The sequence below is a fragment of the Argopecten irradians genome, chromosome 10, assembly GCF_041381155.1.
Source record: "Argopecten irradians isolate NY chromosome 10, Ai_NY, whole genome shotgun sequence".
NCBI classification, from domain to species: Eukaryota; Metazoa; Mollusca; class Bivalvia; order Pectinida; family Pectinidae; genus Argopecten; species Argopecten irradians.
The window spans coordinates 17,794,625-17,809,849 of NC_091143.1; the positions used below are offsets into that span (position 1 = coordinate 17,794,625).

General features: G+C 33.6%; 1 protein-coding gene across 1 annotated transcript; it reads left to right on the forward strand.

Moving 5' to 3' along the window:
• Window positions 1–3,549: 3,549 nt before the first annotated feature.
• Window positions 3,550–14,239, forward strand: LOC138333295 (alpha-endosulfine-like). Its single transcript, XM_069281582.1, has 3 exons — window positions 3,550–3,784; window positions 8,928–9,041; window positions 9,686–14,239. Exons 1-3 carry the CDS (start codon window positions 3,641–3,643, stop codon window positions 9,887–9,889), a joined length of 462 nt encoding a protein of 153 aa, XP_069137683.1. The 5' UTR covers window positions 3,550–3,640; the 3' UTR covers window positions 9,890–14,239.
• Window positions 14,240–15,225: the final 986 nt, after the last annotated feature.

Consider the following 15,225-nt stretch of genomic DNA (forward strand, 5'->3'; position numbering starts at 1 on the left):
CTTTATAGTCTGTCTTTTAATTTATACGTGAGCTCATTAAAACAGTACCTCGGACTGGTACCTTTCGGTGCCTGAAATCTGTAGTTACAAAGAGGATGTTTTAATCTCCACATGATGGTGTCTTTAAGTGTGATAGTTTCTGACTCATGGTTGATTTCCTCCAAAACAACTTTGCATGTTACTTTTGTCAGCCACGGTATATATTTATGTACATCATGGCAAAGTGCACAATGCTGATTCTTGAAAGTTACCTGTGTAGCAAAGTTGGAAACAGGAAACAATTCTAGGAGTTCCATGTTGGCGGCCGATTCACATTTATACTTGATATTATCGTTTCCATTCCATGACGCTGGACAGGCAGTTACCATAAACGCCCTGCGTCTGACGTTTTCATTTCCCTTAAAGGACGTAAATCTACAGGTTGTGTTCTCAAATAACGATATTTGTGACTCATCCAGTTCCATGTTTTCGTTGCTTTTCTGCTCTGCATCGGCAGAGGTAGTCACAGTGACAGATCGTATTGTCGGGAGTTGTACACGAATGGTAATAAGCATGACAGGAATCCTGGAGAGGCGAAATTGTGTTCTCATTTGAAACATGCAAGAACACAAGATTTAAAAACATTATCTTTTAGAGTTTTGTTCTTTGCTTCATATCCCACACTTTCAAATCAACCATGTCTCAATCAAGAGTTTTTATTTCTTGATATTTTTTGCGAGCGAAATGACGTCGGTGCCTTAAGACGTGGTCAATCAAGATGCATTTGTTTGCGATCTCTGAGCCTATCACATTATGACACGTAAAATATTTTAATACTATAAACAGCTGGTTTTATCTGCACATTGTATTTCATATCACAAACCCTGTTGTATTCGTATTACCAGTGAACCCTGAACGATCCTAAATGGACTAACGAGATAGCTTTTGATGACTATTTATTATTAGACATTATTTGTCGTGACTGATTAATTTCGGTTAATGGGTGGTTATCAAATATTTAGTCCTATATGAATTGATAGTCTGATTTTGTTTTGTATTATTATATTATGTAAATGTTTGTTTCGGATCCTTTGACCATGACCATCTTTTATATTACCTTCTTTTATTAATTTTCAGTTAATGGGTGGTTATCAAATATTTAGTCCTATATATGAGTCTGATTTGTTTTTATTATTATAATGTAAATGTTTGTTTCGGGTCCTTTGTCATAACTATTATTACGTGTATTTTCATGACTTATTAATTTTCAGTTAATGGGGGTTATTAAAATATTTAGTCCGATATGAATTGATAGGTATATTTTGTTTAGTATTATAATGTATCTTTGTTTCGGATCCCTCGACCATACCTACTTTTTATTGGGAATCATAAATATTTTTGGAAACATAGAATTTGCACTACCCCTAAAGTGGAATGCCAAATAATATTTGCTTCCTTTTAGAAATAAGGACCAATTTTTCAATCATCACTTAAAACAAACACACTCTCCCTTCAATTGTACTCAAATAATAAATAATCTTAGATATAATCCTTAAACCACTGCAATAAAGTTAACATTGTCTGTGTTGAAAACAATTATCATTAGCATCGTCAATCAGACGCCTCCATTACGTGTCCGTGTAAACAGTTGTGAAATGTCAAGTTAGGCACAGTAAATTACGTCAATGGGTAAACAAAAAGGATCTACGGACTTGTTATATTGACTGTTTTACAAAACCTTCGTATAGGACTCGGTCACCATAGAAACCAACTTTTGACGACTGACATGATACTCTCAAACTCGGAATGCTATTAAAATTATCAATTTTTTTTAGGTTCAAACTGAATGGAATGAAAGTAAACTGAATCTATAATATCGTACATGTGGTATGCTTGTTAGTATAAAATGTACAAGTTGAAATGTATTACGTATTTTTAAAATGTTCTTTGAACATATTGTAAACGTAACTTTTCTTGCGGAGTCAAAATCTTTGATTTTAGATTTCCATACCTGCATCAATTTACAACTTAATTAAGTCTATTTTACCATAATCTTTTGGCAGAATGTTCTCTAAACTTACACAGCCAAACAGATACCGATACAATGCTGATTTAAGGCTATGAATTAGAATTTACAAGAATGGAGTGATAATATAAACTGTTCTGTCCGGAAAAATGCCTAAATTGCCAGCATTTGTCGCCATCTTGTTACGTCAATAAACCATGGAAACCGAGATATAACCTATTGACTTTTGACTTATCACTCTTGATATTTATGTTTTGATTTTTAACCTTTTAAAAATTTGAGAAAATTCATAAACGCGAGAAAAATCATTGGGAGGAGAGAAGTCAATTTTCATTTATGATTCAGTGAGGTATGGCATGAGTTTCAAAACACCAAAGATACCAATATACAATGTACCAGGGTGTGTGGTCGCTGAAACACATATTTTAGAAAAAATACAATTGGAAGCAGATCGTATTTTATTACAAGCATACAATTTATTTATTGTAAAAGCTGGTCGTGAGTCATTGTCTTACAGACGGTTTCATAGAAAACTCCAGCTGTTTTATCATAAAATATATTATTAATCCTATCCTTTCTGGAAAACACTCCTTCCTTCTATTGTGGCTGATAATTCACAACACCTTCTTGGTAATGCAGATTATTATACACTTCCAAATAATAACTCGAATCTTTTGAATGAATATCTTTTTTTTCTCCTACCATTCGTTTATATAGACACCAGATACAGTGTGTCATTCTCTATATTTAAAGATGCTATTTTAATTTGATACCATGACCTACCTGAAGTATATGTTTTTTATGTGGGCCATACTCTAAACATAATGCATACCAAATTACATTTACATGCTGTCAGAAATCGTTGAAGTTTTTTATGTATTCATCTATTTTAGTCCTAAAAATAAAAGTAAATGAATACAAATTAATTTTACTCTCTCTAACATAATCTTACCCCTATTTTACCATGTTTTCTTTAGATCTTTTCGATTTTGTAGACCTATCGACATTTTTTGTCCATATTTTTCCTTCACGAAAATTCTAACATAAAATATTACAGTAGATAATCTATATTTTTCTGTTTGTAACCAATCTTTTACTTTTACATAAAATAAGCATATGGTGCTAACCATGTTTTTGTCAAAATACCAAGAGAGGATAAGATATAAAACACTGTGAAAAGTTGAACGTTAGGCTATACAATAACAAATAAATTATGTCACTAATTTAAAGTATACTTTAGCACGCAAGTAAGAATGTAAATCAACTGATTGAAGGGAAGTAACTCGAATTGGTCTGAATGTAAAACTTGAGAGTGTTTCGGCTTGGTTGCCTCCCTTGGTTCACAAACCTAAACAGCTTGATGTATAAGCTATTAAATAAAGATTCGGTAAATAAATCTGAAATTGATATGTTTATTGAGTCTATGGTGTCGTTGATAAATAATCAATATACTGCCAAAAGGTAGTTAAAATCGCATTTACACAAAGTAACGCAATGTGAGCTGACATTTTGAAGTTAATAATTGCAGAGATCATGATTGGTTAATTTTCGTGACGTCACTCAGTCGCCATATTTTTGTACAGAGAGCAAGTGGCGCTCGATTTTTGTTGCGAGGTGCAATTTGTTAAACCAAGCATGTCTTCGGAAGAATTGTCAACCGAACAAATGCCAGTCGACCAAACTGAAACTGGTAGCGACAGTCAAGAAGAACAGAGAGAATCACCTACGCCGAAAGGGGAGTTCGTTCAACCAGCACCCCCCAAGAAGATGTCAACACGGGTACGAAATAGCCTACTCAATATTTGTAAACACAGTTTATGTGTGTCTGGTTTTATTTGTAACACTGAACGACAGCAGTTGCTTAAAGCAAACTACAAAGTGTCTGTTTAGTATTAGATATCAAAGACATTTAAAAAATGTCACGAAATTAACCTTGTTAGAAAACTATTTCCACGACCCTGTTTTTTGCCGAAATTGATCATCAGTTTTTCGTTCTCCTGACATAAATGTTAACTGTCCCTATAAATCACTCAATATATTGTGAATTATATGACCTTGGGGTCTCATGTTTCGCCCTGGGGAGGGGATCAAGTTTGATATAGTATGAAAAACACATTTTAGCATTATTTAGTCATTTGTAATAGGACATAATTCTGTTCCCTGTAGTGTAGGCCTACATTCCACCATTCGTCTGTGTGGTGATGATACCATTGCCTACTTAGTTGTCAGGTCTGGCAGTGATGCTGAAACCTTACAGCAAGACTTGAACAAACACGCTTTTGGGAAAAATACGGAAGATGTACTTCCAACGAATCAAGTGCAATATATATATTGTCATGGCAGTACACACTGACCAAGGATTTATAATATGGAAGGATTTCTCACTGTCTTTTTACACTAATAAACACCACAAGAGAAGCCTATGACCCAAGAATAAAAGCCACTTTTCTTGCCAAATACTAGTCTTATCGAGTCAAAAGATCACCAAGGTAAAGTTTATTAAATTTCACAATGTTTAGTACTTGCTTCAAGGATGAAAGATTTAGAAGAAATTAAAAAAAAAACAAAAATACCACAGCTCATGAAATGACAGCCCGCTTCAGAAAGTAAGACGGTAAGCCTGGCACCGGCAAGCTACATCAGAGGTTGTGCCAGCGGATAGCAAAGGAAAATCAGTCCTCGCCGAATGTCACAATCAGTGCACAAACACAAAAGCTCTAAAATTGAAATTGTAGAATGTAGGGCTGCACGTAATGTATTGAATAAAGAACATCTATACACACATAGAGAATCTAGTGTATCTACCATGAGGGAGAGTTCAGACTTCCAATGCAATTATGTTCAAAATTGCAAATAACCAAATCGCCATCTCTAAACAAAACGGATCACTCATCCCAGCAAACAAGCAATTCGGGCATACTCATCAACAATCATTACAATTCACACGACGCACACTGTAAAACTATGGACAGAAATCACTCATACTTCCCCAGGATGACATTTGAATGGAATAAGATCCCATCACACATATCGTCCTGTCTACCTCTGAACAATGTAAGTCTGTTCTAGATCTCAGTTTACACCCAAAACTGAAATACACATATTAGAGTATTTTACATATAGTTTTTCGGGAATCGACTGAATCATTTATATTTCTCTCATGACATTATCTTCAAAGTTAAGAAGTAGAAGTTAAATCTCAGAATTGTCAGTATGAGATGGCCATTGAATCCTGTTAACAATTTTTTCATGACTGACCCTCAAAGGCCTGAGCGCCGGGGCCAAATAGGCTAAAACTTCAAAAATCTTGAAATGGTAGAATCAAATACAGGTACTCCTCATAGAAAGTCTTGGGTCCTTTACCAAACATTGTGAATTGTATAACCCTTGCAATTGGGTCTCACCTTTCCACCTGTGTGGAAACAGTCATGCAAGTATATTTATAGTTTGAATTTATATAAGGAAAAGTTAGGAAAACACATTTTTGAGAATTTTATCATTTGTTATAGGAATTCTGGAAATGAGTCATATGTTCATATGTTGTCAGAATTATCAGTATGAGATTGATGGTGGCTGAACTTTGTTGACAAAATTTCTCTGACTGCCACCCAGGGGTCTGAGGGGCGGGAGCGAACGTTGCCATAAGGTTATACATTATGTAACTTTAAACTTCAAAAATCTTCTTTCAAATTCAACAAATAGCAAAATTGTATTCCCTTCTTCACATATAGAAAACTCACTAAAGTCCTATAACAAAATTGATTTAATAACTCTTGGGCCCAACATCTCATGTTGGCGATGATGTGGTGAAGCATCTTTATTGTGTTAACAAATCTGGCGACAGTGGTTATAGGAGTTCTATAGGTTAATTTGTGGTCAGATATGTCTTTACGGTGTCTTCCCACTCAGCCAACATATCCTATTTTAACATTAGGAGGAGGAACAATAGAGAACAATAGGGGCTAATTACAGGTAAGTTATAGTCTGTTTTAGAAAATGACTTACCTGTATTTACCTGTGCTACACTTGTACCATAAGGACACAGTAGGTACTTTAGTACTCTACTTTTATTCTGATATTATTTTTCTAAAATAAAAATCACATTTTCCATGTAAAGATCTATTATTTTATTCAAAACTTACAGATAGTTAATTTTCCACATCTTGATGGCAATCTAACAATCATTTTGTAAATCTATATATATTTGCTTTCTGAGCATTTAGATATAAAATTATAGTTAAATTAACAAATGTATTTTTTCCCCTATAATTAGATGATAGAAACTGTTTTTTAATACTGCTGTAATATAGTTATTTTTCATTAGCCTATTCTTATATATAGGTTTTCATATAAATGCAGATGCTGAGAAATTGTATGTAAAATACTAGTAAAACAATGATTATCTTATATAGACTTATATATTTAAGCCAATTTCCAAAATATGAAAGAAAATAATGCCAAATGGTTTACAAAACGGGGAACATATATATACCGCACTTTACATGTACATGTATATATATAAGTGTCTAGATTACACATGGGAAACAAATAAGTAGATAGTTTGATAACACAACAGTAAAACTATAATTTTATGAATCGTTTTCGTTTGATCATCTATATAATCATAGAAAAACCTCTTAGATGCCATAATACCATTGAAACTATTAACATTTTTAGCCCACCATCATCAGATGGTGGGCTATTCAAATCGCTTTTTGTCCGTGGTCCGTCGTCCGTCCTTCCGTCCGTCCTTCCGTCCGTCCGTCCGTCCGTCCGTCCGTCCGTCCGTCCGTTAACAATTCTTGTTATCGCTATTTCTCAGAAAGTACTGAAGGGATCTGTCTCGTATTTCATATGTAGGTTCCCCTAGGGCCCTAGTTGTGCATATTGCATTTTGGGACCAATCGGTCAACAAGATGGCCGCCAGGCAGCCATCTTGGATTTTGATACTTAAAGTTTGTTATCGCTATTTCTCAGAAAGTACTGAAGGGATCTGTCTCAAATTTCATATGTAGGTTCCCCTAGGGCCCTAGTTGTGCATATTGCATTTTGGGACCAATCGGTCAACAAGATGGCCGCCAGGCAGCCATCTTGGATTTTGATAGTTAAAGTTTGTTATCGCTATTTCTCAGAAAGTACTGACGGGATCTGTCTCAAATTTCATATATAGGTTCCCCTAGGGTCCTAGTTGTGCATGTTGCGTTTTGGGACCGATCGGTCAACAAGATGGCCGCCAGGCAGCCATCTTGGATTTTGATAGTTAAAGTTTGTTGTCGCTATTTCTCAGAAAGTACTGAAGGGATCTGTCTCAAATTTTATATATAGGTTCCCCTAGGGTCCTAGTTGTGCATGTTGCGTTTTGGGACCGATCGGTCAACAGGATGGCCGCCAGGCAGCCATCTTGGATTTTGATAGTTAAAGATTGTTATCGCTATATCTCACAAAGTACTGAAGGGATCTTTCTCAAATTTCATATGTAGGTGCCCCTAGGGCTCTAGTTGTACATAATGCGTTTTTGGATCGATCGGTCAACAAAATGGCCGCCAGGCTGCCATCTTGGATTTTGATAGTTAAGATTGTTATCGCTATTTCTCAGAAAGTATTGAATGAATCTGTCTCAAATTTCATATATAGGTTCCCCTAGGGCCCTAGTTGTGCATATTTCGATTTGGGACCTATCAATCATCAAGATGGCCGCCAAGGAGCCATCTTGGATTTTGATAGTTGAAGTTTGTTACTGCTTTTTCTCAGGAAGTACTGAAGCGATCTGTCTCAAATTTTATATATAGTATGTTTGCAAAAGTTTGAAAAGCAGAGAAAAGATCCCTCTTTCCATTGTCAGACATAGATCATTCTTTGGTGGGCGCCAAGATCCCTCTGGGATCTCTTGTTTTTCCTGAGTTGAATGATATCCCTTTGGTATAGATACTTCTAGTCATGAGATGTTCAACAAATCTCTGTTAAGCCTGTGTTATTTTGATGATTATCTAATTTATCCCTCAGTCGGTGTAGATTCCTTAAATCTACTGTATGTTAAAAGATTGTTACACCATTATTTACTTTAATGAATTCTCAAAATTTGAAACAAATATAAAAAACTAAAGTCAACTTCTTCCAAAATAACTGAAAATTGAGACAAAGCAGCATATATATAGTCGGAGTGACGTTGTTATACACATGTATAGCTATCCGAAAACTGATGAGCTAAAAAGTGTAAATTTGTTTGTAAATATACATTGTAAATGTGATATGCAATTTATCAGAAACTGACAACAGGTTTCATTACTTGAATACATCAAAACCAAAAATCTTTCCTAAATAGGAAAACAAAAGAAAGCATATGTGTTCAAATATATTTGTGATTAATTAAGATATTAAAATTAATAAAAAAAAAATGTAAATTACCGATTAATTAAATAAACCAGAAAAAAACTTTAACATTTGGTACACACCTTTTTTTTAAATTTATAATTTCATAAGAAATATATTTTCATTGGATAAAGCTAAATTCTGCTTCCCTTTTTACCTTTACACCTGGAATTAATCGACATAGTTGATACAGACTATAGCCAACTTTTACACAGGTAAACTCAGGTAAAGTTTATATAGCAAAAATAACATGTTGGCTGAGTGGGAATGAACCGTCTTTACAGGTAAACATTTGGCACTCATTTTAATGCATGCCATATCCTAACTCATTAGCGATGTTATGTCCCACTAGTTATACTTATATTTGAGACGTTGGGGATCCGAGAAGCAATGTTTTGGTAGCCATATAAAAGTAAAATTTAACAACCAAAATTGACGAAGAATTTCATCAGAAATAACTTCCAGCTTGTCTGATTGGAATATTAGATACTTTTAAAACGTTAAATTAATACATCATTATTTTATATACATGAAGTTTGTTTTTTTTCAACAGGAGGAAATGCTTCAGGAAGAAAAGAAAGAAGAAAAGAAATTAAAGAGCAAATATCCAAACTTTAATTCCAAAGCTGGAGGATCTGCCTTGTTGGCTAAGAGGATGCAGCAGAGGGTAATTTACAGTCATTTAATATGTTTAGAATTAATTGCATTCAGTTTAGTTTTTGTAATAAGTAACTATAATAACTTGGTAATTGTCATATTCAGAAGCTTTTTTGAAGAAAAATGGCAGTGATTTTACTGATCTTACTTGATAAATTCAGAGCCTTAGCTTGTACACAATATTTTATTTCAATCAAGGGGTAAAGTCAGAAATATGTATATTTAAAAAGCTTTTTTCCTTTATTTTGAAAAATATTCACTTGGAAATATTGAAAGGATCCTCAAATCGTCTCAATATTGTACTGAAGTTCCAATGAATTTCTAAGCTAATAAAAGTTATTTCCATATATTTAGCTACAGGCCCCAAAAATGTGACATAATCAGATAAAGGTTTTTCATTTTATTCAGACTCAGAGTTTTAATTTTAAAACATAATGGATCAGTATTTTATTTATAGGGCTACTGTAAAAAAATATAGATTAAAACAAATGTCTTATTGGAAGGAAATCCAATTGTTAGAAGTGATCCATAGTATTTTTGGAGTCCATAGACAAGGAATTCAAAGATATTTTGATAGAATAATTAAATACCATGGTATTTAATTGGTTTCCACTTTCCAGTTAACCAGTTTCATTGCATTTTTTTTCTCAACAGAAATATTTTGATTCTGGCGATTACATGATGGCACAAGCAAAGGTGAACAACCCAAAAATTCCTCTTGCCCCAAAAGAAAAGAAGATGATATTACAAGAATCCATTGGTGACGCCATCCCAACTCCAGAAAATCTCCCTCCTCGCAAAGCCTCCATAGCCACAAGTAAACTTGCATCCGGACAGCTGGCTGGCCCACTGATATGAGTTGTAGCTCTATCCTCAGTTATAAGATACTAAAGTGCAAGGCAATTAATTGTAACCTGGATACTGTAGGAATGTTATTGACATGTTGATAGGGCATTGTTAAAGTCTTAGGTTCGTGTAGTTAACTGGTTATAGACTCCACAATGTATTGTATCAACTGTGAGTCACTTTCATGGTATCGAGGTTCAAAGTCCAAATGTGAGTCGCTTTCACTGTATTGAGACCCAAAGTCCAGAGATCTTTCCTCTTTGACAGAGTGTCTAATTCCAGTGTCACAGTAGAGAAGCTGTGATCAATGTTGACTTATATACACAACACTGCTTATTACATAAAAAGTGATAGCGCTGCAAAGTTTGATATTAAGCAGAGATTGACTACAGTATTCATAATTTTTTTTTCAGTGATTGGCCGCCATTTTCAAGCTTTCCCATGATAACATTCTGTAATCTTCTGTTTTGAGAATGGATATTCTAGCCTTTTGATTGGCTGTGTCATTAACTTTGACAGTCAAAGAGTTTACATGAACATTGATTGGCCCATTTACAGTAAACCAACTTTCTTTCACAGCCACTTAATTTCGTAAAAGTAAATCGTGAAAGAAAGTTAGTTTTCAGTAGTAAATTATATACTTTCTGAATTAGTGCTGTGAATCTAGATTGATCAATTGATCTTTGATCTTTTAAACATCACTTATGTTAACTCTAAAAAATTTTCTTCAAGTTATATTTGATGTTTTATGCGTGTGCGGAGATATATATACATAGTCATATCACATGTACATTTCCAAATGTAGATTACAGATTTGATTGACTTAATTAAATGTTTTATTGGAATAGCTTGTGCTTTACCAACCTGTAAATTACGATTAATGTGAACAACTTTCTTTGCGGCTACTTACTTTCTTGCGATTTGCGATTTCTGTTTCAATATTAAGGTTGCGGAGATCAACATTTGCAGAATGAAATTTAATTAAAATACTTTTCAATTTAAATGACAGAGATATTTATTCATCAAAATAGCCTTTTTTATTTACAACATTTCTGTCTGAAGATCATTTTTCTTTTGCATTTTATATTATCCATCCATTAATTCAATTTGCATTATCTTGCAATAAGCCTTTCTGTATTAAATTATTTCATGATGTTCCAAAAAATTTTCTTATCTTGTGAAATATTGTTAATAGCAGGTTAGATTTATTATTATAGAAATATGATAATTATTAAAAGTGAAGTTAAGATTAATTTGTAATGGTGCATGACAAATAGTACTCTCTAATTTATGAAATATATTATTTATTGTATTTCTACTTTTCCTGTTTAAGTCCACTTGCAACATGTTATTACGTCTGAAAATCTATTTAGGAGTTGTTGAAATATGTACAATATACATTTAAAGGAATGAAAAAAAATTGTTAAGAATAGGTCAATCTGTTTCACATTATACACAAAGTCACATGTATTCTGGTACATGTTTTATAAATTGAAGCACTGCACCATCATACTTGTCAAAGTGAAGGTAAGGAAAGCTACCTCTGTTTCTGCTAACTTTTTCTGACGCGTCTTTTTGTTGAGTTCTTTTCGTTATTTTCAAGTAATTACATAATTGTTGCATTTTCCTTGTCTTCATTCTGTATATATGCATATTATTGTGTTACCTGCTTTTGCATACATTTATGAATTCATTGTTACATCATACGTTTGTCTTGCGGAGAAAACAATGTAATTTTCGCACACAAACTGATGAAATAACAAACAACCTTTCATGCAAGAACAGATAACTCTGTAGTATGCAAAGATGAGGTAATGCATGGAATGATGACAATATTGTGAAGCTATAACTACCACAAGTCACTTTTAGCACATTAGCAGAAACATTGGAGTTATTTTTAGGATAGAATGCTGGATATGTCACATTTTGAAGAGATTTATTTAAGTTTTCCTTCATTCATTTTGATCATTTCATTATACAGTTAAGCATTCCCAAATCTTGTATACACTTAAAAATATCCGTAACTACTCTTCGTGGTTTCTTCCAATATCTGTTTCTAAATGAACATCAGAAAATCATTAGTTTACGTCATGATGTTGTAACAGCATTTTAACTTCTGTGAAGTACTTTACACAACAGTAACAGACAGTCGTGCCATTACTTACCCAAAACATCCTTCCTCTGCAATTATTACATGATACATATATTAATCTGTGTTGAATTCAGGTTTGTCTTTATTAATTATTGCGTAATGTATATCTTACCTTAGACTTGAGAGTGTTTATAACAGAAATGTCCACAAGGAAACGACTAGTTTCAGATGATAAGGGTACAGTAAAGTGGATGAACTTAATCCTCAAGTCTTTGATGTGCTTTACACTTCTTTGCATGTTGTAAGTTTGATAAGCTGAAGATTTGGAGTATCAAGTACTGTTGTAAAATACTGTATGACGTTTTTGTAGTTTCTTCACAAACTGCCCCCACATATTCTATGTTCCTCTTGTCGTTAATTTTGATCCTAGCCCAGTGCAACTTTGAAGGTTGTCTGCTTGTCTCTAATATTGTAGCACAATTGTGTATGAGGCAGATGTTTGCAATTTGTTATTTTTTCCTAATTTTGTCTAAAGTTGGTGCTTCATCAGTAATTGTTTAACAAGCCAAGCAGATTCATTTCCTTGAATATTGTTTTAAGGAGAAGGTCAGATGATTTTTTTTTTCCCTTGACCGGGTGATGTTGTACCAGTAATGGAGTTTGAGCTACATCAGATTTATATCATTTTGTTTATAAAGTCTAAAGGAAATGAAGAACTAAAAAAAACGTCAATTGAAGTGAACAGTGTAAGATCTTTTAAAGTATTGGATACAAAAATAGAATATACTTCATATGTAAAAATGATTAAATTTACTTTTAGAATGATGTGGATTTCTAAAGTTAATTTCTTAATATTAAATTTTAAATCTTGTGAACTTGAATTGATTTAGATTTCAGAATAAATATCCTAATTCATTATTTTAAACCTTATAAGTGAAATTGGATATGAAGTTGATGTAGCCTTTCAACAGTATACTATCAATTTATGAAAATATTGTGGAGTTAATTCATCGAAGACTTGTATAAATTTGTGATGTCACCATATTATTGAGCAGAGCCATGTGTAAGAAAATAATGATTTAAAGCATTTGTGTTAGTATCAAATTTAATTTCCAAAATTAACGTTGGTAGTATTAAGTAGGCAGTAGATTACGTATATAGCTATTTCTCTTTATCTCATTGGCTAGAGTTCTTTTTAATACTGCAAAGTTATTTTGTGGCGAATTAATTTTACGTTGTTAAGCTTAATAACCTTTTCACAGCGATTGACTTTTGTGATTTTGAGTCCTACATATATGTATCAGAGCTCAAAGCATTTTTACAGCAATTAATTTTTCAGTGTTTTTCTTTTGTGAAATGTGCTCGAAAGTAAGTTTGTTTCCAGTCTCTAGAGCTCTGCATATATTTTTCACTTATACTTTAATAATAATGCCACTGCCATAACAAGTATGGAATGAACACAGATTCCTGTTGTCTATATCTGTACAGTAGATAATTATGATTTCCTGATATGTTCATGTAAGATAAAAACAGAACATGATGAAATGTCTGTTTTCAAATTAATTATAAAGGTACCCGTAATTCTTATGTAGTATAACTGGCAATAGACAAAAATCTCAAATTATTTGAATTTTTACGATAGAAACGTACTGTATTGACCTGATAAGCACCCAGGGCATTTAAAAAATTAAAAAAAAATGTTTAGGTGCTTAATTATACGAAATTATTACAAACACATGTACAGTTTTGATAGTTTTGGTCTTATATGCCAATTACAATTATGTCAATTGAAATGAGGCCTCAAAAAGTGGAGAGGCACTTACAGGGAAATGAGGGCTTTTTGGGTCGAATACAGTATACAATGTATTTGTTTTCCCCCCAAAAAAAAATCGATGCTTTTTAAGATTTTTAGTACAATCTTTTGAAAACATAATTTGAAATTTTACATTTCAATAGAGATACATGTAGGACACACGAAGATAATGTGAGAGTGATATGTATTGACCTAATTATTTGTACATATTTTGTACATTGGCATACTGTATTATCATGCCATGTAGAATAAGTAGGATATGTTGATGAAGATAAAACTGAACATTAAGGTGTACACCTGGTCACACTAATTTACTCCATGAGTGGGCTGAATGATATGTAAGGATTAACTAGTTTGTAAGGAAGCTGAGAGTATATGTGTACAGTTCATGTATTTTTGTTGGATATAGTTATTTTGTTATTGTAGATGTGTTAATAAATACATCTTGTCATCCTTATTGCCTTTCATCTTTTCATTCTATATCTCGCATTAAAGATACAGTTGTGGACCATGTTCGCTTCTATAGTCAATTTTCATTTTATTAGCCCACAATCATCAGATGTTTGGCAGATTGTGGTGTGCTATTCAAATCGCCTTTCATCCATGGTCCGTCGTCTGTTCATAAACAATGCTTGGTACCGCTATTTCTCAGAAAGTGCTGAAGGGATCTGTCACAAATTTCTTATGTAGGTTCCCCTAGGGCCCTAGTAGTGTCATGCAGATTTTGAGACTGATCGGAAAAACAAAATGGCGACCAGGCAGCCATCTTGGATTTTGGCAGTTCGCTATTTCTCAGAAAGTACTGAAGGGATCTTTTCAAATTTTATATGTAGGTTCCCCTAGGACACGCATGTACAGTGTCATGCTGATTTTCATACTGATCGGAAAAACAATATGGCCGCCATCTTGGATTTTGGCAGTTGATGTTTGTTACAGCTATTTCTCAGAAAGTACTGTAAGGATCTGTCTCAAATTTCATATGCAGGTTTCCCTTGGGCACTCTGGAGTGTCATGCTCATTTTGAGACTGATCGGGGGAAAAAATATGGCCGCCAGGCAGCCATCTTGGATTTTGGCAGTTGATGTTTGTTACCGCTATTTCTCAGAAAGTACTGAAGGGATATGTCTCAAATTTCATATGTAGGTTCCCTAAGGGCACTCATAGTGTCATGCTGATTTCGGGACAGATCGGTAAACACGATGGGCGCTAGGCAACCTTCTTGGATTTTGAGAGTTGAGGTTTGTTACTGCTATTTCTCAGAAAGTACTTAAGGGATCTTTCTCAAATTTCATATATAAGTTCCCCTAGGGCCCTTGCTGTGCATATTGCATTTTAAGACTGATCAGTTAACAAGGTCACCATCTTGGATTTTGATAGTTAAAGTTTGTTACCGGTATTCCTCAGAAAGTACTGAAGGGATCGTTTCAAATTTCATATGTAGGT